This window comes from Drosophila eugracilis, unplaced genomic scaffold, assembly GCF_018153835.1.
Source record: "Drosophila eugracilis isolate 14026-0451.02 unplaced genomic scaffold, ASM1815383v1 contig_498, whole genome shotgun sequence".
NCBI classification, from domain to species: domain Eukaryota; kingdom Metazoa; phylum Arthropoda; class Insecta; order Diptera; family Drosophilidae; genus Drosophila; species Drosophila eugracilis.
In genome coordinates this window covers 2,029,638-2,054,435 of record NW_024573369.1, presented here as the reverse complement: position 1 = coordinate 2,054,435, position 24,798 = coordinate 2,029,638, and the positions used below count along the sequence as shown (strand labels likewise).

The following is a 24,798-nucleotide window of genomic DNA, read 5'->3' as shown; positions in this document are numbered from 1 at the left end:
AAGAGGGGAAAGGGGGGTTGGGCAAAACATTGCATGTCTCATACAATGGCTATGTTCTCAAGGGAACTCCCCCAGGGGGATATTTTCCTGAACATTCCTGTATCTCTTTGTTTAAATCCCGGGAAATAGTTAAAGGAAAGGCTTAAAGAGGCATCTATTTGAGGGGAAAATATAGGTTAAAGCGATTTACAGTAACTCGAATTAATATTTAGGTTAATTTATGAAGCTAACAGCACATAGAACTTATGTAATTAGACATACCTCTCAACTTTTTCACAAGATAATCTACAAATCATACCTCTCTTAAGCAAGACATGTCCCAAATACGCAAATTCGTTGTTCCCAATCCAAGTAAACAAATATTGGGTTAACTTCTTTCCATGTTTTGTTTACTTTTTCCCTGACAGATTGTAAGGCAAAAATGAAAAAAAAGCAAATTGTTGATGTTAGGGCTTATAATCAAAAACTATTTGTAAACGGCATTCGGTGCGGCATTCGGTGCGGCACTCGTTGTGGTTTTCATTCATGCGGTCATCCATTGAGATCGCTGCCTCTTCACACAACATCCTGAAAGCCAAGCGAATTCAATTCTCAATTCCGAATTCAAATCTTAATTAAAGCCCCGCGGGGGCTACCAATCGAGATTCCACATTTGCCAGATGTTTGGGCGTACGTTTTCGGGTCTTGGACTTGGACTCTCTCGCACATTTCATCCGGGTGCGGAAAACCAGTTTTGTCTATCCAAGAAAAAAAACAACGAAATAATAATAAGAAAAAAAATCAAAATAAAAAGATAAAATAAAACGAAATTCAAATAAAAATTGAAGTACAGATGTTGGATAGTTGAGATCGCGGCTTATACATTTTCAAATTGAGAGTTTGCTTCACAATCGGGTGACAAAGTTTAAAACACTTTCCATGTTTGTTGGCCCCCTTTTTTTTCTCCATGTCTCACTTTTTTTTTTCTTACCCCCGTGGGTCAATATGTGACACAATCATACACTTTGTTAGCTATTTTTTGATTTAGTAATCTATTTTAAGATTTTTAAGGTTTTGTTAGGGTACAAATATGGCATTTCTAGTCTATTGGTTTGTTTCTCAAGAAAAAAAAACAAGAACTAACATCACTCATGTGACTTGTACCCCATTTCAGTCAATATATAATTTTGTTTCTTAGATAAACTTGTTAAATATGAACTGTATATCACTCATACGACAGGTTGTCTCAATAAATTAAAATCATTTTTGCCTGCAATTTAATATTGAAATGTTATCTGTCTCGAATTCGCCCCAAAACAAGGGAATGAGAGCAAAAGGGTTGTGCTTGTAAATCATGGATAATTCTGGGCTGTAAAAATCACGCGTTCGCATCACTCATACGACACGTTGCCCGCGGCGCATCATGAACAGATAATGAGCCAACTTAACTGTCAAAAATCATCGTCAATTACAACGAATCGGCACGAACGGTCGCGAAGTTGCCATCGGGTTTTATTTTCGCCTCTTCGGCTTTTGCTCGATCTAACGGTCTACGCGACTAGCGTCGCGTCGCAGTGTCAGAGACGTTGGCGTAGGTGTTTTGCCGCTCGCTGATTGATCTTTTCAATGGGGTTTTAGGTAGTTGAATCTTCCTCAATTGGGGGTTTTTTGGAAGCGCTCTCCCAGGAACCTGAGACTCCCCTTTAAAAAAAAACTTTTTTTTAAACGAAATTTAAAGGTTTTGAGCTTTTTTAGTTTCTTTTTTCAAGGGGGTTTTCGATATTTACTGTTCTGGGTTTAAGAATCAATTCTTATAGATAGGTTTTGTCTTTTACTTAGAAGTATGCTATATTTTATTCCATAGATATTTTTGATTCTTACAAAATCTTCTGGTCTTTCGATATTTTTTCTTTTAGCTTTTAAGGTTTTCCTTTTGAAATCATTAATTCTGCTCTTCTTTTCGTTAGAAGAATCTTCTTTTGGCTTCACAGATACTCTTTAATAAAGCTATGATCACTTCTTTTTTCGATTCTTCAGAAGAAAAGGAACCAATGCTCTTCTTTAAAAAGATATTTTATTTTCTCTCTCTTCAATTCTCATCCCTTTTTGACATATCTTGACATAAACCAAACCCCAAGCATAGTTTGAAACATCCTTTATGATTCTCAGGAGTAATTCTTCTGCAAACTTTCTTCTCTTCTCCAAGATAAGCCCACCCTCTTTGATAGCTTACTTCTTTCTAACGCTTTTGATATGGAATCTCTTCAATTTTTGTGATTTCATTCATGCAATCGATGTGCGATCGCTGCTGATAAGAAGTAGAGGAGTCGAGAGCGTAAACGCTTACCTGCCGACGACGCCAGAGTCGCTGTCTCTGCCTCTGCTGCTGTCGCAGTCGCTGCCTCTGCTGACGCTATCTCTGAGAGCGGGTCGCGATGCGGAGTCTTATCAAGACCAACGACAGGCCCAAGTGGCTTATTGATTCGGGCCAGATTCGGTCGTCAGCATCGTCAGTTTTTATTCGTATTTCTATTTCTTCTTTTTGCTGCTCCCCGCGAGCGATGAGCCGCTGCCGCTGACGTCGCTGCCTGCGTTGGCGTCGCAGTCAGCGTTAAATGGAAACGCTTTGACGCGTTATAATAACAAGTGTTTGCCGTCTTTGGACATTCAGTGTGCGATATCCCGGCGGACGGTGCAGACAACGCTTCGCCTCACACGATCCAAGCAAAAAATATCCAGTAAAACTATATACAAAAATCCAGCATAAAACATAAAATCGTATATAAATTTTTTCAAAAATAATAAAAACTATAAAACGCGAAAAAGTTTTTTTTATTGTGACAAAAGAAAACAAAACAAAAAGTACAAAATAAAAGTCATTACAAGTACAAAACATACCTCAATCAATCAGTAGTTTATTACACGTGCTAAAAGTGCCCAAAACCAAAAGTTTCCTTAATAAAAAATAAAAAATAGAAAAGCGGAAAAAAAAGATCTAATAAAAAACGAAGTGAATTTACAGTCCCCTCAAGAAACGACCAGCTGATAAAGTAAGCCCAGATTTTGTACAATCGAACAGCGAAAGGTTGAAAGGCGGAAATCAATGGAATCGGAATCCGAATCGAAATCGGAATCGGAATCTTTAAAGCACTATTAGTAGTAGCATTATTATTGGTATAACTACCGTTAATTGGGCTCTTTTGAAAGCGTACAGAATCCGTTCGGATCTCATATTTGTAGTACTAGTCATTCGTGTCGTTTCTCCCACTCGCATCGAAATTGGTTAACAAGTTTTTTTTTTTTGGCAATCAGTTTTTATTTTTTAGATTCGTTATTTCTTTTCGGTCTTTGGCAATCGCGTTTGTCATTGATCGATGGCTTACAGTTGGCGTGTGTGGATTTCTATTCGCCTAGATCAGAGATTTTCTTCTTGAGATGATCCTCAGATGATCTCATACTTCTTAAGCTGGGAACTTTTTCTTTTTGGTTTTCGACTATGGGAAAGAGTGTTAATGATGAACTTATAAGTTAAAAAGTTTTATCTGTATATATCAAGAATTCGAAATATATTTTCTGATTCTTTAAAATGCAATCAAAATTCCGCAAGAAACTGCCTACTTCATTTATCAGCTGCCCAAGTTGAAGTCATCAATCAAATCCACAAAGTTCGTTGAGAATTTGATATTAAAACCGTTTTCTTGTTTGCTAATTGGGGGGCTTAAAACGAAATTATTAAAATACTATAAATAGTATGAACACGTCGTATATAAAGAGCAACCTTAACTGACCAAAAAAAACAAAAAAAACAAAATGAAAACCAAAAACAAAAATGAATTTAAAACAAAAATTAAAGCTTTACAAAAGTTGAAAGGCTGAAAAGCTTTAAATTTATGCATAGTTAATACAAAGAAGAAAACCAAAACAAAAGCAAAAAAAATATTATTAACAATAATAATTAATTTATGTTTGCTGGTATTTCGTTTTCACGGCCAAATTGCATTTTAAGCCAAGCCAACAAGCCAAGTCGAGTTTGGATTTTATGCTTTGGCAGGGGGTTAAATGTCTGCACGTCTCTAGGGCTTTGGTATCTCTTTTTGAATTCGATTTGATTAGATGGAATTGAATTGGATTTAGACCTTATGAGAACCAAATTGCAAAGACTTCCCCAATTTTCCAATATGTCTATATGCTATATATAAAGATATAGTAATGACCAACTGCTGCGTGTAGTAAATGAGTTTCGTATCTGATTTCTAGTAAGCTATAGCCATTCACTTGCTTTTGTTTCGCTAACTAAGACTAAGGCGGACTGCAGATTGCAAACTGGGTAACTGGGTGGGCAAGGTCGTTGTTTCGTTCGCACGAGGCTGAGATTTTGGGGCGGGGAAACCCCTGAAATATTAAAGCAGCAAAGCAGGAAGAAATTCCCAAAACCAAAATGTTTTTCAATAACTTTTTGAGTATTTAGTTTAGGGAAAAATAAATCTTTAAAATAACTTTTTATACAAAATTCAAATAAATATTTAATTACTTCTGAAAAATGACAAAAATTGCTTGCTGTAAATTCATTTTTAAGCTTAAATTTTACATGAAATCTTTAAATAAATCAAAGTGATTGTTAAGTCGTTAAATAAGTTAAAAAAAAAAATCGAACCTTTAAATAAATCAAATCGCGAGCTGACTCCTTCCATAAATTAACTTTGCCATTAAGAACACGCTTAAGTACTAAAAAATATCATTAAAGAACTTAAGAAAACAGTGACTTGTTTTAAGAATAAACATTACCTAAGACAGCAGAGTTAACTAAACAAATTTAATTTAATTTCTGCAAAACAGCTGTCAGATATCTTCAGTAAAAAAACAATTTCAAACGTGCCAGCTTGCTCATCCGTAAAATAATTATCGATTGGAGATTTGTCAACGCGATGATTCAATTTCGTAATTTATTTAAATTCACAGCAAAGTTACTCACACACTTAATTGATATTGATATTAACCTGAGCTGATAGCATTTATCAAATAATAAAGACCAGATAAATAATAGACCATTGGTGATTCATTCGACTAGGCCAGGCTGATCTTCCCACGAATTAGTTTTGGGTTAGATACTATATACTATAGATACTATATATATATTCTGCAGGCACCTGTTGTTTTAATTCTGCTCTCAGCTCAGCTCGGCTTTTTGTTTTCTGATTTTTGCCAAGTTGAATGACATTTGCTACAGTTTCAATTTTGCTGGAGGTTCCAGTTTTTCAATCAGATTTCGTTACACTTTACACCTTAGAAAGAATATATATAAGCCAAGCCGGTTGGTGTTTAACTTAACTTAACTTAACTTATCTGAATAATTTTATTGTCGATTTTATGGGCAAACAATTTGTTTGTTTCGCTGGGGCTTAATGTATACTGTGTTTTGGGTCTCTAGGGCTGGCTGACAAGGCAATTCATTAACAAAAATTATTGTGACCAGAATCGAATTCGATTTCACCTGCGTCATACGTAACAATAAAACAGAATAAAAGCCATAAAACCAAAACCAAAACAACAACAACAGCAACAATCATCCCAAAATGAGCAACTTGTTTAGCTTTTGGCTTTTATCTGTTGCCAGGGCTCAGAAAATGATTCGCCACTCGCCGCGCTGCGAACTAAAATGAAAAGCCTTTTCATCTCAATTGTTGCTTTTTTTTTTTTATTTATTTTAAATTTTCTTTATTTTGCCGCAGAGTTCGTTTACATCGCATGCAAATGAGACGACGGGTAGATGAGCCCAACTTGTGTGTGTTCACGTGAACAATTTGCATATTTATGCACACATTTTTTATTGTGAATAAATATTATTTGTATATTACGTAGCCGACCAGTGGGTCGCACGTTTTCTTGTTGTTTTTGTTGCTTTTGCCAACGCATCGTGAGAAATGTATCATAGGTAGCCAAATCCCATAAGAAGATTGCGTTTTGGCTTTTCAAATGCTAAACAGGCCGGTGCTGTTGGCATTTAATTCGATTTATTTGAGGGGCTTAGGTGGAAGAGAGAAATGGTGGGGATGAGATTATGATGATTCTATTATTGATTTATTACTTTAGTAAACTTTCAAAGAACATATTACAATTTCTTTTTAATTAATATTCTTTTATTTAAAGGTATTCCCAAGCAAACCCATATACCCCTTAAGCTCTTCCTAAGAACTAGGGCATTTAATCCCAATTTAAAATGCATTTCCTAGTGCGAAAGTACTCAGCACAGGGGGGCATATCATACTTTGTAAGCCAAATGGGTCTTAATGAAGCCTGGGAACAATTTAATCATAGAACTTATGTTTGTTTGTGTACGACTTCGGGTATATATATATACAAGAACATATATCCTTAGATTATACATATATCTGCCAGAGAAGTGAACACAAAAGGCAAGTTTTTAAGCGCACTTAATACAAATTAGCCCGAGGCATCATCGCACATTAAATATTTAGCGCACGTTTTGCTAATTAATGCCCGGCAATGACTGTGGGCATTCTTGGGTTAAGTGTTCGCTATAAGGCATACGGCATACGGCAGACGGCAGACGGCATATGACCACTTGGACATTTATACAACTAATCATAGAAATCTCACCGAAATCTTGTGATTTTTTATTATTATTATATATACTATATATATATACCATTAATCTTATTTTTGCAATCTAATCACTGTGCTGTGCTGTGCAGAATTGAAAAGTAATTAAAAGCCAGTAAATTGATTTATTATCAGTTTTGGCTTAGACTTTTCACTTCAACCTTGGAATCTTGACCAGTTTGGTTTTATTTTTGGCCATTACTATGTCACCCTTTTGAGATCCCTGAGTAAAGCCTTTAGGTAAGGCTGTTTTATAGTGGGGGGCGCCTCATCGTAAACTAACTTGTGGGCTCTGAGATTACTGTCTGGAAACTATTATTAACATTTTTTTTACTAGCCAAGATAGGTTGAAATCTCTTTGGGCCATAAAGAAATTATGTTTTATGGGTCTAGCTTTTGGGTTTATAATTTGTTTAAGAAGAGTTTAAGTTTAATTTTGTATGATTGTTGCTTTGTTTAATTTTTATTTATGTGCTAGAAATGTGTTTTTAAGACACAGCTGGTAGTTATAGTTTTTGTTGCTCTTATTTTAATATCAAAAGGCTGAACACGTTTTTAGTTTTTGATTTTTTTTTTTTTATGAGCTGCTCGTTCTGCCACTTTAAGCAAACCTGAACTAGTTTTTAAGGCTTGGAAATGTACTTTACTTTTAAATGTGGTTTTTATATGGCTTAAAATCATCACAAATCTTAATTAAATTATTTAAAAAAAAATGTATTTTACTCTAACTTGAAAATATATGTGTGTAAATTTTCTTAATTTAAAGTTAAACCCAAATAAATTTTTATTTATAACCTTCTGTTTACCACATACATACATAATTTTAATTTAAAAATTAAAAATAAAAATAAAAATTCGAACTAGTTCAATTCCAAGCCATGCACATGTGCAACTGGTTCCGCATAAAACCTGATATTTGGTTGGCATTTCGTAAATTTCCATAACTAACTGGAATTCCACAGACAAAACGTCTGCCAACTGCAAAACATAGAGGGAAAAATAAAAAATGAAGCCAAAAGAAACCGAAAATAATCAAAAAACTAGGAAAATTAGTAAAATAAAACTTTTGGCATTTAGAGGCGGGTGAATCGTAAAACAATAACCATTGAAAATCAATTGCCGCCGCTGCTGCTGCTGCTGCTGCTGCTGCTCCTTCGCATCGATAAGAAAAACAAAAATGGGGGGTAAAAAACTGAAAGACTGAAAGGCGGCAAAAGTCTATTGACGATCGATTGCCGACGGCGGCTTATCCACTAATCAAGGTGCATTTATATGCCCAACCGATCCGCTGACTATATAATTGCGAGTCCCCAGTTCCGCATATCAACAAAGAAAAGAAAAAGAAATTCAATTTAGTACTCAAATGCCGCTCCGCCACGCCCCACACAAGCCTTTGACTTTGAACTTGAAATTATTAAAAAAGCGAAAATGAGTCGCCACTTGACAAACGTTGCGTATACTTAATGCCAGAATTAGCTCTATCTTTTTTGGGATTTTTGTTTTTCAGTTTCTAAAGTACTTAAGATAACTTATTACACCACGTAAAATACAGTTTTGTCTTAATTACTTTTCTTACAAAAACTTCTTAAAGTAAACAGTCTAGACTAATTAGGAGTTCTACTTATTTTTTCGTACCTATAAATGACTTGCATTTGCTATTTCAACTATTTTGCATGGTAAATCTTAAGCCAGAAAACAATATGTAATTGTGACTAATCAAAGTACTAGCTATGTCTGGGCACGCTGCGTATACGTAACGTGAATATAGTTTAAGTCCCTATTTACCATTTATTGGGATTTTCCTTTGATGTTTTTTTGTTGTTTTCAAAGTTTTGTTATGATAAGACCTTATCGGAGTTATAGTATATAACCCATGGCTGGGTTTTGGTGTTTTACAACCAATTGACTGCTGTTTGTGGGTTAAAGATATTTTGGAAATTGGATTACCTATTGTTGGGCCATACAAAAAGAGAGTTCTGTGGATATTTACCAAGAAGTGGTGTATATATTTCTCTTTTACAAAAACCATAAATTTTCCATAGCCCAGAATATAAAGCAAAGTGAATCAGAATCAGTATTTACAAACGTTTAGCACAGGGCAGGAAGGCTTAACGCTTAACGCTTAACGTCTGCCAGGAAGGTGACAAATAAATTGACAATTTAAATATTTATTCTGCCATTGATAGGGAATGTTTGTCTCCGACATTATCTGATGCTGTGACGTTGGAGAGTGATTCTACGTCGTGGTGGAAGTCAACCGTAGAGTTGGTCTTAAACCCTCATGTGGTTTCTCATCAATTTCTAAGTAATCAGCGGCAATCTAACGATCGATAAGATTGGATTGGAAAACTATTTTTAAAAACATGTATAGCTAGGCAGTTCTTTTTCTTTCCTTTCCTTTTTTGTTTGCAATCGGAAATGACTTAGTCAGCAACGATTTTTTAGCCAGAAATACGAATTTATGGCATTTTGTTGTAAGGAAAAACCAAGAGGTTTATCAATGGTCAATTGACAAAAAAGGGGAACTTTCCATTAAATTTGGGACTTAATGGAGGATTTATTGGTAATACTAAGGTATTGGAAATCTTGAATTAACAACCTAAACTTGAGAATTAAACGGCATATAATTTCCTAATGATATATACTTCCCCATTGTGTGTGATCTTTGAAGTTTATACGCCACCCCCTTGACCTTCCCCCTGGAGATTTATGGCGACACTTTCAAGTCCACCTAGATAAAGATAATAATGACATGGTGTTTTCCAGAGCTGCATTTACGTTACGTAGCCGACGCGTGGGCCTGATTTGTGACGTGATATTGAATTGCGAGCGAGCAAGGCTTTCACTTCACAGCGATAAGAAACAAAATCGCGAAAAACCCTTTAGCAGTCTCAAGTGGATCGTTCAATATAGAATCGCCTCTCAATCTTCCCTGTCAGTGGTTTCTTTCTTTCTTTCCTTACTATATAAACTCTTTCCAGTTGTCAAAGCCAAGTGGCGGCAATTTATTGTGTCCAACTGTTGTCAACGCGTTGGCAAACAAGCTAAATTAAAATCTTATCGTCGACAGGTGTGTGAGTGGCGATGGTGAGATGTTGTGACAACTCAATATAGGGTCTATAAAGATCATAAAAGAATATAAATTAAAGGATTAAAGTCTCACGATCAGCTGAAAAGAGGGGAAAAGTTGAATAATGATTCATTTTAGTTTACTCCTTTAACTGGTTTGCTTTTGGGGCTCACATTTTCTCCAAAATCATTTCATTCGGCCAAACATAGACACACAAAAAACAGACAAACTCAAAAAGTGTTTACAAACAGGTTCAAAAATACAAAAATAAAAAGACTGAAGAAAAATGTTTGATTAACTTGGTCAGGGCCTCTCAGTTCCTCAGACATGCGGAAGTCTCAAGCAAACTGTTCGGGCAGGTCAGGCATATTTTTGTGGCACAAATTAATTTTGGAAAATTAATTGAGTCTTTAAATTGAATCAGAGATAGTGCTATTAATCTAGTAAAACCATTAAAATTCAAAGGAAAACAGTTCCTAATACAGCAAAGTCCATACCTATAACATATCCTTGATATTATTTGAGATATTAATTATTAATTCCCTTTTGGAAAGTTTTCAAAAGTTAATATTATTAACCAGAAAAGTAACTGATTCCCCAAAATGAAATGGAAAACAAATTGTTGCCGCTTTTGTAGTTGTTTTTGTGACCCGATCTTAAGTTGCTTTTCTTGATTTACATTGATTCCAAGTTCCAGCCAATCTATTTAGTAATTATTAAACAAAGAATTAAACCAAATGCGTTGTTGTTGTTGCCTTGCAGCCATATCAACGGTCCGGTGACTAAGCTCAACCTCTCAACCTCAACCTCAGCCTCAGCCTCAGTCCTTTTACCTACTTCCTACTACCTCTCACTACAACTACTACTACTACTAACCAGTACAACCTGGCCCCCAAACACCAAGGACGTTACGACGCACACACCCTGCGACAGACACACGGCGGCCCAACATTCCTCACATTTTCAATACAATGTAAACCATACGATTCTCTCCAGATTCTTTCAATTCTTGTTCCGATTTATATTCTTCATTCATTCCCAAAACTAAAAACTTAAAAACATATAAAAAAAGAAAAACGTAAGCCTACGGTAATACTGAAAAGCAATCAATGCCCTTTCCATAATTCTTAACTTATTAAATTATTTATCTAAAAATAAAACAATTTTGTGATATCTTTTTTGTGTTTAGTCATAGGTTGAAAAATAAAACAAGAAAAAGCGAAAAAACCAAAACAAAAAGTATGCAAAGCCCATAGACAAGTAAATCCTTAAAAAAAAAAAAAAAATAATATTTATTAGAGCACAGTTTATGATTTGTGTTGAGCGTTAAACTTTTGCGTTGTTTTTAAATCAAATACTTAGTTTGAAAGCTTAGACACTCAGGATTTAGTTTAAATTTATAGTTTAGTCGATGAGTTTCAGTTGCGAATACTCGCTTGAGAAAAGGCCCCCGCGCACGTACCGACACACACGCATGCACGCCAAGTTTTTGGGGCTGCTCTACACCAACACCGACTCTTAAGTACACACACCGACACGACACGACACGACGAACGGACAATACACAAAACCAATGCTAAAATGTCGCTGCCCAACGAACAGACAACAAACTTGCCGCACAATCCCAGCCAACCAACAGCAGCAGCAGCAGCAGCAGCATCATCCACACCATCATCACCATCTACAACAACAAGAGGAACAGCAACAACACCATCCACACCAACACCTTCCACAAAAACCACACAAAATGAGCTGAAACACCGCCTGACGCCATTGAATGTCCGTCGTTTATCGGGCTACGTTAATCCGCAAGCGATCAGTGATAATGCTGGCGATGATCCCCCGCCCACTACCATTAACATTGGCCTCTTCAATAACAATAACAACAACAATACAAATAATAAGAACAACAACAATAACAACAACAACAACACAGCATCAACAACGCCACCATCTGCATATGCCACACCACCAATATACCAACAACAGTTGTCCACATTGACAACAACAACACCGCTAGATGTGGCCACGGATGATAAATACAGATTGTTTACCATTTTCAATGGAAACGGTGAGTGAAAGTATACAACAACAACAACAGCTACAACAACAAAAAACCCCATTTTGTGATGAGATCAATAAAGTGGGAAACCAAACTTCCAAAACTTAAACAACATCCAAGCAGTGGCTCTCGTTTAGTTAGGTCTTTTTCGAGGAATTATGAGGTTTTGGTCACACTAAACACTAAAGAAACACCATTAATATGTATTATCGTTGATCCTTTCCTTGATTTCTTTGCGCTCTATCTCTCTCTCTCTCTATCTATCTATCTATCTCTATATATCTTTCTCCCTCTTGCTCTGTCGCTGAGTTTATCTTAATATCTTCTTTGTATTTACATTTGATATGCAAATATTTATATTTAAACGCCCAGACTCGTTTCCCTTTTCATTTTACAACATATTTACCTTTGATATCCATATCCATATATCCATATATCCATATATCCATATACTTTATATTCCTTTTATATTACATTATTTCCGAGCAATAATCGCTCTGGCTTGTGTATGTCTCTCGACTATTTGCGGTTAAACACACAGAATGTTTACTAATTATCATGCATGCTCTCCGCCTCACCTCTGGCTTTATCTCGATGCCAAGCTACTGCCTATTATATCGTCTCGTCTGAGTCTGATCCTTAACTTAAGTCTATATGGGGTATGTGGGGTTCTGAAGAAGGCAAGGGGTTATTTCCTTGATTAACTTGTTTGAAATTGCGGTTTTAGGTACTTAAGAAGATAATTCCATCCTTCGGAAACCAAAAATATATGATTTATTGGCTTATACCAACTTAGACTATAGAGAAAAATATGATTTTTCAATTTAAAATAATTTAAATCTATAAATAAATGGAATATTCGCTGAGAAATTTAAGAATTTTAAACTTTGTCTATCAAGAAAAATTCGCTTATCAAAAAATCCTACAGTCCTTAAAGGAAAGAGAGTTTCTATAAATTGTTTTAAATATCTAAAAATATATCTTATTTTATCTCATTAAAGTAAAGATTAAAAAATATAACCATTTTATAGAATAACATAAGTTACTTAACTTTAATTTTTTAAAACATTAAATTTCGCAAGTCTGAAAGCTTGTAAAATCTGCTCATACTTCATTTTGAATATGGAAACCTTTGACTGCCACAAATGTTTCAAGTTTCAAAGATTATTCTATCACTTTTTTCCTAATTTCAAATAATATAATTTAAAGCGAACAATGAAGGGGTGTCAAATCGTCTTTAGCCACTCGGAACTTGAATTATGACATTCTTAATTGTTATTTTTGTGATGTTTAATTGTTGCTGTCTCGGCGGCTCGCGAATTTGTTTATGGACGAGCGATTCGAACTTGGCTACGAGTCGACACAGAAACCGAAAACGCAAATAAATATACGAGAATTCTAATCAAACGAGTTATTTTTTCTTTTCTTTTTTTTTTTTCGTTTTTTGCTTGAAGAAGCCTCCACCTGGAGACTGCCAAAAAAAGAAAGAAAAACAAAATTGAAATGAATAAAATACAGAAAATCAGAGCCACATGCATATATGTACACTTATGGACAAAATAATAGGTGTGTTTTATTTTTCATTTTTAACTTTTTATTTCTAAGTCATGCTTTCTCCAATCAGCTCAAAACAAATTTTTTTTAAAACGTATATTAATTGTCTTTAAAAGAAAAAAAGAAACAATACTATAAACCTTATCATTAACAACAGAAGTAGATTTTTTCCTAAATTGGACATTTTTGGCTGGACACAATAATAGGTGTAAGGAACTAAACGTTTAAACTAAATGGATATTTCACTATTTTTGATCTTTTTGTACATTAAGTTGAGTATGTAGCAGTTAGTAGCCGGTATACTCTCCATTATTTTTGAGAACTTTCTCCATTCGTCTTGGCATGGATGATATCAGCTTGCGACAAGTGCCAATTGGGATGGAGTACCATGCTTTTTGGACAATATCCCAAAGTTGGTTTTTATTTTGACACGAGGACCTTCCTACCTCTCTTTTGAGTTCACCCCAGAGATTTTCGATGGGATTAAGGTCAGGGGATTGACTCGGCCATTCCAGAACATCCACATTTTGCTCACGAAACCACTCCCTGACTAGTAGAGAGGCGTGTTTTGGGTCGTTATCCTGCTGGAACTTCCATAAAATTGGCATATTATCCTCAGCATATGGCAGCATCACTGTCTCCAATAAGTCTCTGTATACGAATCTGTCCATTATTCCATCAATGCGATGAATCGGACCAACACCATTCCATGAAAAGCATCCCCATACCATTAGGCTACCACCTCCATGTTTTACAGTCTTACAGGTGTACTTGGGATCAAATTCTTTGCCTTTCGGACGGTGAACATTCCTTTTAGCATCATTTCCAAATAAATTTATTTTGGTTTCGTCACTCCAGAGAATGTTATGCCATTTTTTCTCACCCTCCGGTCCTGACCAGGCTTTACGATCTAGAGCAAATTGTTTCCCCATCTTTTAATTTTTCGGCCGAAGCAAAGGATCTTTGCGGGCAATCCTACCTGGTAGGTTTGCCATTGCCAAACGTCGCCGAACGGTCCGTGATGACACAAAATTTCCAATTTCGTTGGAAATCCTCCTGGAAGACTTGAACGGGTCTCCTTTAACCAACTGAACCATGCGATTATCGGCCCTAGATGATGTTTTTCTGGGTGCTCCCCGAGTTTCACCTACTTTTTTCGGTTTTAACGCATTGGTTACAAAATTCTGAGATCGTTTCATTAAAACAGCAATCGATTTATATGTTTTTCCTTCATCTCGGAGTCGTCGAATGAGCTTCCTCTCTTCCGCACTGCAATGTCTCCCACGGCCCATCTAATGCAATTTTAGTGATTGTTAATTCCTGATTTAGTTAGATTATCGTAATACCTTACTTTCTGCAACCAAACAATTATCCTAATTAGCTTTAGATTAAAGTTTTGCTCGACACACCTATTTTATTGTCCAGGCGAATTTGCAGTCTGAGCAATAAAATATCCCCAATTTTCTTCAGAAAGCTTCTGACTCCCGGGAATTCACCAAAAATTGATCGTAACAGTGTAACCATAATAAAAAAGTATAGTTTTCCCATAATATGTTATGTTTATATCAATTAAAATCGATATCCTCAAAAAAAAAAATTCACACCTATTATTTTGTCCATGAGTGTATATGTATATGTAGATGTATAATTTATAGCGATGTTAATTAATTGCCTTGCTAATTGCATAATGCTGCTAAATTTAGATGCATGCCCCACACGCACACTCCAGCAATTTAGACTATAATGCATGTATATAATGTAATACTTAGATATAGTACCGTACCTACCCATGTATGAGAGAGAGACCCGAGCACCTAATCTGGCTAGCCACTTGGAACACTTGATCTTTGCCTTGATCCCCCTTCCCCAAAGCAAATTAAACAAAACTAACCCGCATCTTGCAACCCATTTCTTTCGTTTCTTTTTACCCCACAAAAAAAAAACAAAAAACCAAAAAATTAACCAGATCCCGACAATGAGAAATTGTCGGGCCTACCACATTCGACAACCGGTTCACTAAGCTCAATCATCACGACGTCCATAGCATCCTCCGAACCGGATCCTGGAGCGGCGAGCGGCGGCGGCGCTGGCGGTGGTGGAGGCGCAGGTGGAGGCGGTAGTGGCAATGGTGGTATCGGTTCAGGTGCCCTGGTGGCAGCTGATGCCTCCAGCATTGCCGGTATCAATGGCAGTTCCGAGGAGAAGTTGGCGCTCAATAGACCAGGAATCAAACAGGAGAAATGGACGACAATCCTGCTGCAGGTTTCCATACCGTTCTTCCTTGCCGGCATTGGCACCATCGGAGCTGGCATTGTGCTGGGACGCGTTGAGGTGAGTTAAAGAAAACATTTTCAACATTTTCCACTATCTATTAGAATATTTGAGGGGGGTTTTATCTAATTTCCATTGACTTTGTAGAGGTGCAATGAGTCTAACCAAAATCAAATAGGAACGACAGCGTAAATTACAGCAAATTATATTGTAAAAATTTGTAATTGCCGGAGCTCAGTTAGATGGCCTATTATTAACAATAAGATTTGCACTAAGTCAGGCACTAACTAAATAAAATAGTTAATTGCAGGCTCTTTTTTGTTTTCTGTTTTGCTGTTGGTGTGGGAAAATTCCAAGCGGCTAAATAATAAACCCATTTCTAGGTTAACTGAAAACATTTTCGCAATAAATATAATTCCTAATAGATACAATTTATTATTAAGCACTATGACGCTCTTAGCTTTTTTGTAAACATATGTCACTTTGTGATAAGACTCGTTGAATAAATTATTACAATTATAGAGATAAGCTCAATGGCTTAGCTTCATAAATAATCCTGGGCAATAGCAGGTGATAAAGTTAGAAATTATTAATAGCACTTTCATAATCGAAATCTGTTTGAGTTTCAAGAGATCTTAAGAGCCACTCAATCAAAACAAACAACCAGACAGAGCAAATGCTATATTTAAACCTTTATTCCCGATTTGTGTACTCGGTGAATTGGCACAATTTTCGTTATTTATGGCCGTACATATGTGTTAGCTAGATAGTAAATGTTTAATTTGCGTGCTAATTGATGGTAAAAGTTCTGGGCCAAACTGGAGCCCCAGCCAGTTACAGGCGGCCAATGCCCGAAATGAATGGAAAATATTGGATAAATCAGGAGGGTTTGTGGGGATTAAGGAGGGGATTTATGATGGGCTATAAAAGCTGTCATATATATATTCAATGCACTCTGGCCAAGAGGATGTATATGCAGCAAAAAAAAATGAATAAAATCATTAGCAAAACACTAATTTGTTAACAATAGTTAGCCAAAAGCTGTAGCTTAGTTAGATAATAGGTAGATTGTTATAATCTTAAAATATATTAAATCTTATTAAACCTTATTCCCCCTTAGAAATGGTATGTTTTCAAGAATGTGAGTGAGCTGTTCATCCTGGTGCCGGCGCTATTGGGCTTGAAGGGCAACCTGGACATGTGCCTGGCTTCGCGGTTATCCACGCAAGTAAATCTGGGCAACATGACCAGTCGACAGGGCGTGATACGAATGATAGTGGGGAATATAGCACTGGTGCAGGTCCAGGCGACGGTGGCCTCCTTTCTGGTGGCCATGTTTGCGGTAAGCGTTGGTGCAGCGATGACTGGGGAGTTCTATTTCGAGAACATGATGCTGCTAACTGCTTCGGCGATGTTCACGGCCACCTCCTCGTGCTTTGTGCTGGGTAAGATCTCTATAACTCTTCCAATTATATAAAAATCGCATTAACGACTCCCCGTTCTTTTTGGCAGACTTTGTTTTGGTGGCTGTAATCCTGTTCTCGCAGAAGTATCGCCTCAATCCGGATAACTTGGCCACGCCGCTAGCCGCCTCCATCGGTGATGTAGTGTCGATCAGTTTACTGTCCTTTATAGCCTCGCTGCTCTACGATCATATCAGTAAGTTCTGTGTGTGTTTATTTTTAATGTTTTTCATATAATAATTATGTTTCATCCAAACAGAAACGCACCTGTGGATCACATTCATCGTGGTCACTTGCTACCTAGTGCTCTTGCCCATGTGGGTGATGATCGTGCTGAGGAACGAGTACACGCGACCGGTGCTAAAGAGCGGATGGGTACCCGTCCTCTCAGCCCTCTGTATAAGTGGGTACGTACTGCGCACTCTGAAATCTGTTTCTCGATCGGATTGACTGCTGAATGATGGACCCTCGAGTCGACAAAAATTGGGGCCATGATAAGCAGGAAAAAAATCGTCAAGTTGCCCCCTATATATAGATATATCAACGCTTTCAATTTACTGCCAAATCATGTCCAGCCATGTCAGATTCTATCTAAACGCTATTTATATAATTCCGAGGGGATAAGTAGCTAAGAGCTTAAAGACCATGGAAAACATTCGCACGGATGTCCCTGACTCGTGTTTGGCCGGGGGTCAAGCGCGTTTATAATTAGAATCAGCAATAGGATTTAAATTCCCGGGCTTAATTATTTGCCATGACTTAGGGATTTAGCGACAAATAGAATTTAAAGAGACAAACAAACTTCAATTAAGACAAACATTCGATTCGGAATCAAATGAGTGAATGTGTTTAGAAATGCATCAACAGATTCTAAATAGATCTAAGATTAATTTGCTTACCAAACTGATTATTAATCAACCTCTGAACTTATTGCAGTCTGGGTGGCCTTGTCTTGGATGCCGCTGTCGAGGTGTTTAATGGGTTCGTTGTATTTCAACCGATCATCAACGGTATTGGCGGCAATCTGGTATCGGTGCAGGCCAGCAAGATATCCACAATGCTGCACCAGAGCTCAATTATCGGGATTATACCACCGCACACTCAGATCTTCGAGTGGCCCTGGCGGGCGCTCTTCAAAGGAGGTAATTCTTAAACAAATTTGAATTATTAACTTGATTTTAATTTGTACTTTTTGTTTGGTTAACAGTTCCCTATGCGAAGACAGCGAGGATACTTATTGCCATGTCCATTCCCGGCAATGTTCTGTTCATCTTCGCTGCTGACTATATAAACTATAGCACCTCAACGGTCACCTGGGTGTTTGTACTTTCCTATCTAACAGCCAGTTTAGTGCAGGTGAGTTTGGAGTTGAATTATTTCCGAAAATTATAATAAATATTATTAATTACTAATATCTTGTGATCGTTTTAGGTGATGCTGCTGCTGTATATTGCCCACATTATTGTGCACGCGATGTGGAAATGGAAGATCGATCCGGATAACTCGGCCATACCCTACCTGACGGCCTTGGGCGATCTGCTGGGCAGCAGTCTGCTGGCTGTGGCGTGGCTATTTACCATGTCGGTGGGCATGCAATATGGTTCCGGAATGCAGACACTCAACGCACCTAACTAGAGTAGCTAAGGAGATAGGGAATACGGATTAAAACGTAGAACGATAAACAAGGCAGCCCACACACCACAAAACACCAACACACAATATAAAGAACTGTTATGTACCTAAAACAAATATATAGAAAACATAGAAATTGTACGTATAGCCTCCAGCCACCCTAAAAACCCCCCCTAAGAAAAAACCTCCCAACACCAAACGGAATCGGAAACGGAAACCAATATAAAAACTAACTAATTTCTAATGATGCATGTCGAATGGTCGAGGCGAGAGATATTAAGAGAGAGAGATGATATATCATTTTACATTTGTGTCCTTCTTCACATGGCTTTTGCTTGTGTTCCTTTTGCTCTATCAAGAAATTATGTGTGCGATTATGATATATATATAAATGTACATGCTATATATATAGATATATATATAGGCATATGTAGATTTGCAGGCCTGCTGCGTCATATTTTTTAAGGCTTTTAGGACAATATTATACACATTTAAAGAAATATATACATTGTATAGGGAGAAAAGGAAAGAAGACGAAGAATAACTAAATGAACATTTACGCAACGCAAATTGTTTCCTCCCGCTTTGGTTCTTGATTCTTTCCCTCTGGTTAACCTTAATCAGCCAAATAATAATTGCAAGTTGTAGTCGTAAGCTAGAACCTAATTAAATCCTTAATTTACACTTATATATCAACCAATTATGTAGTATTAGCGCAGATTTGATTTTTGCAAGTCTCGCTTTCGATTTTGTGTATGTTTGTTTGTTTTTTTTTTTTTTAAATTTTTTAGTTTTAATTTTAATTATCTCATTGTCCCTTTTCCATTTCCCCGCAGACCCCGAGCGATGAAAAAGAAAAGCAATAATTAATGCGCGAAAGGAAAAACGATATTTATTATTGCAAATTAGTTAGGACGATGGGAAGTGAATTGCAGGAGTTTTTGCAGGTTCTGCAACAAAAAGTGAACAGGGATTAAAACGATGAGAATGAGAGACGTTCTGAAAGGAAATGTGATCGATATTTAGTTATAATAATTATAATAATAATTATAAATTAATTGAAAACGTAAGAGAAAAGGCATCAATATTGTGTAATACTTGAAACAATAATACCAATTAAATAAATATGTTGGAATAAACAAAAGCAAAACCAAAATATTTGTTCATTATGATACAATTTCCATTGATAGGCATTTTCATTAACCCATTTCTTCCAATTCATATTTTTATAATTTAAAACTTTTTGGTAATAAAAATGTAAGTTTTGTGTAAAAGCATAGAAAAGGCCGACAGGTGGCGTGTTAACATACATTTAATTACATTTTAAGATTGGCAATCGTCGAAGAATTCAACGGAATTTTACTATTAACTAATTATTTAAAAAAATACTTCGAAATAAGTATTCTTTAAAATGTCTGAGTGTTATTAAAGTAAGTCTCCGTTGATTTCTAAAAGTCACCTAAAATACCGATTTATTTTTAGTTAAGCGGTTCGTGTCATTGATAACACAGTGGTTCAAGTATTCTCTTGGCGGCGTTTTCGTATTATATTCAACAATGTTTTGCTAATAACTTAGCCAATAATGGCCAAAATATGAAATGAATTACCTCGTAGAGCTTGTATTTAATTTCTTAAGAGATCTGCATTTACAGTTTAAAAGGTAAAAAAATTTGTAATTTTTCGCAAACTTTAATGATGTTACCCCTTATGAAAAGTGCAAAATTTCGAGTCTCCTAATTCCTAATATTTTGTACTAACTAAACAAATAACAACAATATGGATTTACAATTTCGATTAATTTAACCGTTTTTAACCTCTCGGTGTGACCATAGACTAGTATAGCCATAAATATTGTATTGAAAATTCAGTTTTGCCTTGTGGTAACACTGTCTCTTGTGTTATCGGCGACCGTGGTGAGTAATCGGAAATTTAATACTTCTGCACCACTCACTCGCACAGTACTGATACTGTACGCTAGAAATCTCACCACAGTTGCCGTTTCCTCGCACATGTTGGATGTGGTGAACCTGGCTTCGAACCTGCTTCGGCAAGTAGTCTTTGCCTGGTTGTTCCTCTATGCCATTGCATTCGAAAAGTACATATTCGCGCTGCTGGTTGTGTACGTCCATCTAAACGAGTTCATTTTATAAACCACGCCAAAATACCGCGGTACATATTCGGATTTCGACCGAATATATATCGTTATTTGGATATCTAAGCATTTAATATTATTCCATTCTGACAATTCGCGCGTTCTTTTGTGTGTTGCGAGTGTATGTGTGCGCCGGTGTTAGTGAGCGCCGGGAATTGAAAATAAAGTAGTAAAAAAGACAAAAAGAAAAAAACGAAAAACTGACGCCGTGTAGAAAATTGTCTTATTTACTTCGCATAACATATATATATATATGAATTAGTTTTTGGCTCTCCCGTTATTTTTTTTATAGTGTGCGTTCGTGTGTGTGTTAGTGTGCGGGTGTGCTTGTCTGGGAATTGTTTAAAATTGGCAGCTGGCACACGGACATAAATTGCCAACAAAAAAAGAAATAAAAACCATAACAAATTTGTTTCTACCATTTTTTTGTATTGTTTTTTATTGCACACTGTGCCGCACCCAAAAAGTTAAACAGTTATTTTTTTTTTTTTAACATTCAAATGAATGGCGAATGCAATTAAAATGCAAAACTTGCGAAGCACACGATGACAACAAAAAAGGAGAAGGAGAGAATTTCGGGAGGACGCCAAAAGCCAAAACAACAATAACAATAGGCGATATTAACTGTACAATAACCAAAAAGCAAAAAAGCGCTCAACAACTCCAAAATTAAAGCTGTGTGTTGTTTTTATTGTAGTTGTATGTATGTATGTATGTATGTATGTATTTACCACGAAGCCAAAACTTCGTAATCGAGTTTTGAGTGTCTCTTTCGCTCTTTATCTCTCTCTCTTTGCCATCTCTCTTTTACCTGAGTTTTGGGTTTTTGGTCTTGTTGGTTTTGGTTTTTGGTTCTTGAGCGCTTTTTTGGCAGAATCCTGACTTATTGTCTGTTGTTGTTGTTGCTAACTGGCTACTATAACATAAAGGTGAGCATTATGTTTTTAAGTTTTCGTCCAAGGGCATAATCTTAAGTCACAGAGACTGCGTTTTTATTTTTACTTTTTAGTGGCTTTAAAACAGGTTTTCTAGCAGCTAGAAAAGATGATGATGATGTTGAAGAAGAAGAGCGCAGACAATGAGCGCGAATTACGGCTACATGTATGCGTGTGACTTTGTATATGTGATGTATGTGTGTGTGTGTGTGTGTAAGGTGGGGCAGCTTCAAGAGATCACTTTGAGCTCTTTTTTCATATTCCCTCTCCCTTGTTCGCCGTCTCTTTGGCGCTCTTCTTGTATTTTCACACGTATTTTCTATATTCCAAACGATTTCTCTCTAAATTCTATCGATCAGACATCTGGAAAACGGTTATAACGAGTTTTCCAATTGAAGTATTTGAATTTCAAATCTAGCTTTTAAGAGCTAAAAATATTTTTGATTCATAAAATCCTATTTAAAGCTAGTTTTGAGTCTTTATATTTTTTGTTTTAGAACTAACAAAATATTTCATTTTATTTTAGAGAAATATATTTAGTTCGAAAGTTAATATTACAAATGCAAAAAGCTCGAAACTGTAGCTTAAATATATTTATTTAAATTGAGCAAGTTTTCGGTTGTAGATGTGTTGTTTCAGCTTCTGGCCGCTATTTTTGTTGGTGTTGTTTTTGACCATGCGGTCATCGCGACGACGTCATCGTTGTGAATAGTGAATATATATGGTAGTTCGTTCCGCCCCAGCAACGTCGTCGACAGCAGTGCCCCTGCCCCGAATCGACCCAAAAAAGCAGAATAATAATAATAAATAAATAAAGGAATAAAAGAAACTACGCCAACTGAAGCAGCATATAAAATAAGCCCGACAGTTGGTTATTGAATGCCCTTGTTGGCCATTTAAATGGGGATTTCAGGCTGAAGATATTTTAATTTTTCAAAATTATTAAGATATAAAAAAATCTAACACAGTGAACAGAAAGAAGCAAAAAAGAACAGACACAAAAGTAATTTAAAAATAAAGTTAGTCTAATTCGAAGGCTAGTTGCTGATATGCAATCGCAAATTATATATATATTTTGCATGCTAATTTATAGTAGCCTTTAACCGCAAGCATTCCATGTATATGTTTTTTATTCATTTGGTAGAACTCTTATATTTTTTATTTAATATATTTTTGAATTAGAAAAACCTAATGTCGTATCTTTATCAATGGAGGATAACCTCTAAAAAAAAAGCAGTTCATTAATTGAGGAGGTACTGAAATGGAGAATCACACTCAGGGCCACTTGAGTATATACAAAGCATCGTTATTTTTTTGTTTTTGGTCATGCTTCGACTATTTGTTATTGTCAATTCTCTAAAGATTTTCCGCTCTCTATCGCTCTGTGCGGGGAAATAAATTTGCAAATTTATCTACGATAACAGAAAGGGTTTGGAATTTCCAGAGAAATTGAAAAAACTTATCGATAGGTAATCATAGCCATTTATTTGTTCCTGTTTTGCTATCCAATGTTCATTTTTAGTCCCCAAATATTACAGAAATATATCACATTTTACATTCTATATAGGTTCTTTGAAGTATTTTTCATATCTAGACTCTAAAACCTTGAATATATTTTATTTTCTATGATTGACACTGATCTTGGGTGATTTCCCTCGTTATTGAATTGTTCTTGAACGCAACGAGGGAACTTTATTTTCATTTCCAATCAATTATCCAGTGGCTTTTGTAATTTTCGTGTTATCACACATAGAGTCGATCAATTTTTGATTCACACATTGTCGTTCTTTATTGGTTCTGTCTCTTCTGACGGCTACTGACTATATGTACGTTATATGAGAATATATATATATATGATATCATCGATATTATTATACGACCTCTCCCATACCGCGCAATTTTACGAGAGATTTATGTTGATATTTTCATTTTCGGCCTGCAATTGCCGGGCATTTGTTATAATTAAAATGGAACGCCTCGAAAAGTTTGGGGGAATTTTCGGAGATGGAATAAGCAAATACAAAAGGAAAATGTACGCGTTCCAAGTGGATAAATATATATACAAATACAAACATATACATATATATCCATAAATTTATGCTTTCGAAAAGCAAAAGATACAGTGGGTGTGTGTTGGTGTGTCGGTTATATATTGATATCATCGCCCCGATCTGTATCTTTTTCAGAGCTTTACCATGTGGACTTCTCGGATCTCATTTTTAGTCTTTCATCTCTTGAACAGCTGGCGATTGCGTCATTTTCATTCGGCGTTGTCGCTCTTTAACTTACTTCTCTCTCTCTCTCTGTCTCTCTTTCTGTTTCTTTCTTCGACCAGTTTTTAATCCAATTTCGTTGTCCACGAAAAAATCCTTTTATGATGTCATTTTTGATGTTGCATGTCGCATGTCACAAACCGCAGGCCGAAAAAAAAAAATCCTTTCTGTGCTTTTTTTTTGCAAACCAAAAATCAATAGTAAAAGCCAGGAAACTCTGTTTTTTTTTTCTGCTACTCCACAAACAAACAAAATACACACAAAAACACACACAGTGCTGATGTCATCATTCATTGCCTTCAATTTGGCCCGCTTCTTGACTCGTTTCCACTCACTCTTCTCGTTCAGGGGAACAGCACTCCATTTCCTCTCCGATTTACCTCGATGTGGTGCTAAATCTGCGGATAAATAATCCACGATTTGTTAATCAAAACAGCTTAAATGTTTATAAGTCCCATCTATGAGGGAAAGAGATTAGATTTTTTTCTACAAAATTTGTAACCACAACTCAATGCTAATGTAGTTTCTACTCTTTTATGATAAACATTTTTGAAAGGAGCTTTTTTTGGTCTTGTTTTAATAACATATTTTTAATATTTTTGATAACGAATAGTTACTTAGTTTATTTTAGTTTGTAACTATAGTTATTATGATATATAAATGTATCTTATTGCTGTGAAATCCCTATCTATATACCCTTGTACTTTGTTTTGTTTAAATTCTTATTTATACTCTCAACTTCCTTTGAGATTTGATTAATCACCAAAAATGCACATGTTCTTTTGT

The 24,798-nt window shown here is 36.0% G+C and overlaps 2 protein-coding genes and 1 long non-coding RNA gene across 5 annotated transcripts in view; all 3 read left to right on the top strand.

Annotated features, from left to right (window-relative positions):
* LOC108118074 (solute carrier family 41 member 1) overlaps positions 1-18,793 on the top strand; it is a 29,551-nt gene extending 10,758 nt beyond the window's left edge. The window contains exons 1-8 of one of the 2 annotated variants that reach the window (XM_017230616.2): positions 10,723-11,741; positions 15,253-15,617; positions 16,678-17,002; positions 17,070-17,216; positions 17,280-17,427; positions 17,957-18,162; positions 18,228-18,376; positions 18,452-18,793. In XM_017230616.2, coding sequence (XP_017086105.1) covers positions 11,252-11,741; positions 15,253-15,617; positions 16,678-17,002; positions 17,070-17,216; positions 17,280-17,427; positions 17,957-18,162; positions 18,228-18,376; positions 18,452-18,655 — 2,034 coding nt within the window. In that variant the 5' untranslated portion in view covers positions 10,723-11,251 and the 3' untranslated portion in view covers positions 18,656-18,793. Of the gene's footprint in view, positions 1-10,722; positions 11,742-15,252; positions 15,618-16,677; positions 17,003-17,069; positions 17,217-17,279; positions 17,428-17,956; positions 18,163-18,227; positions 18,377-18,451 lie in introns of those variants that run through there. The other variant, XM_041819257.1, reaches the window with a different exon arrangement.
* On the top strand, positions 1,785-10,532 carry LOC108118075. The gene is made up of 2 exons (XR_001772910.2): positions 1,785-3,029; positions 10,433-10,532. It is a non-coding gene; the product is annotated as an uncharacterized LOC108118075 (long non-coding RNA).
* A 1,891-nt stretch (positions 18,794-20,684) lies between the features above and the next one.
* The window catches only part of LOC108118070 (neuroglian), a 37,745-nt gene continuing 33,631 nt past the window's right edge, over positions 20,685-24,798 (top strand). The window contains exon 1 of one of the 2 annotated variants that reach the window (XM_017230611.2): positions 20,685-20,771. The gene's annotated coding sequence lies outside the window, so the exon portion shown is untranslated. The remainder of the gene's footprint in view (positions 20,772-24,798) is intronic. The other variant, XM_017230613.2, reaches the window with a different exon arrangement.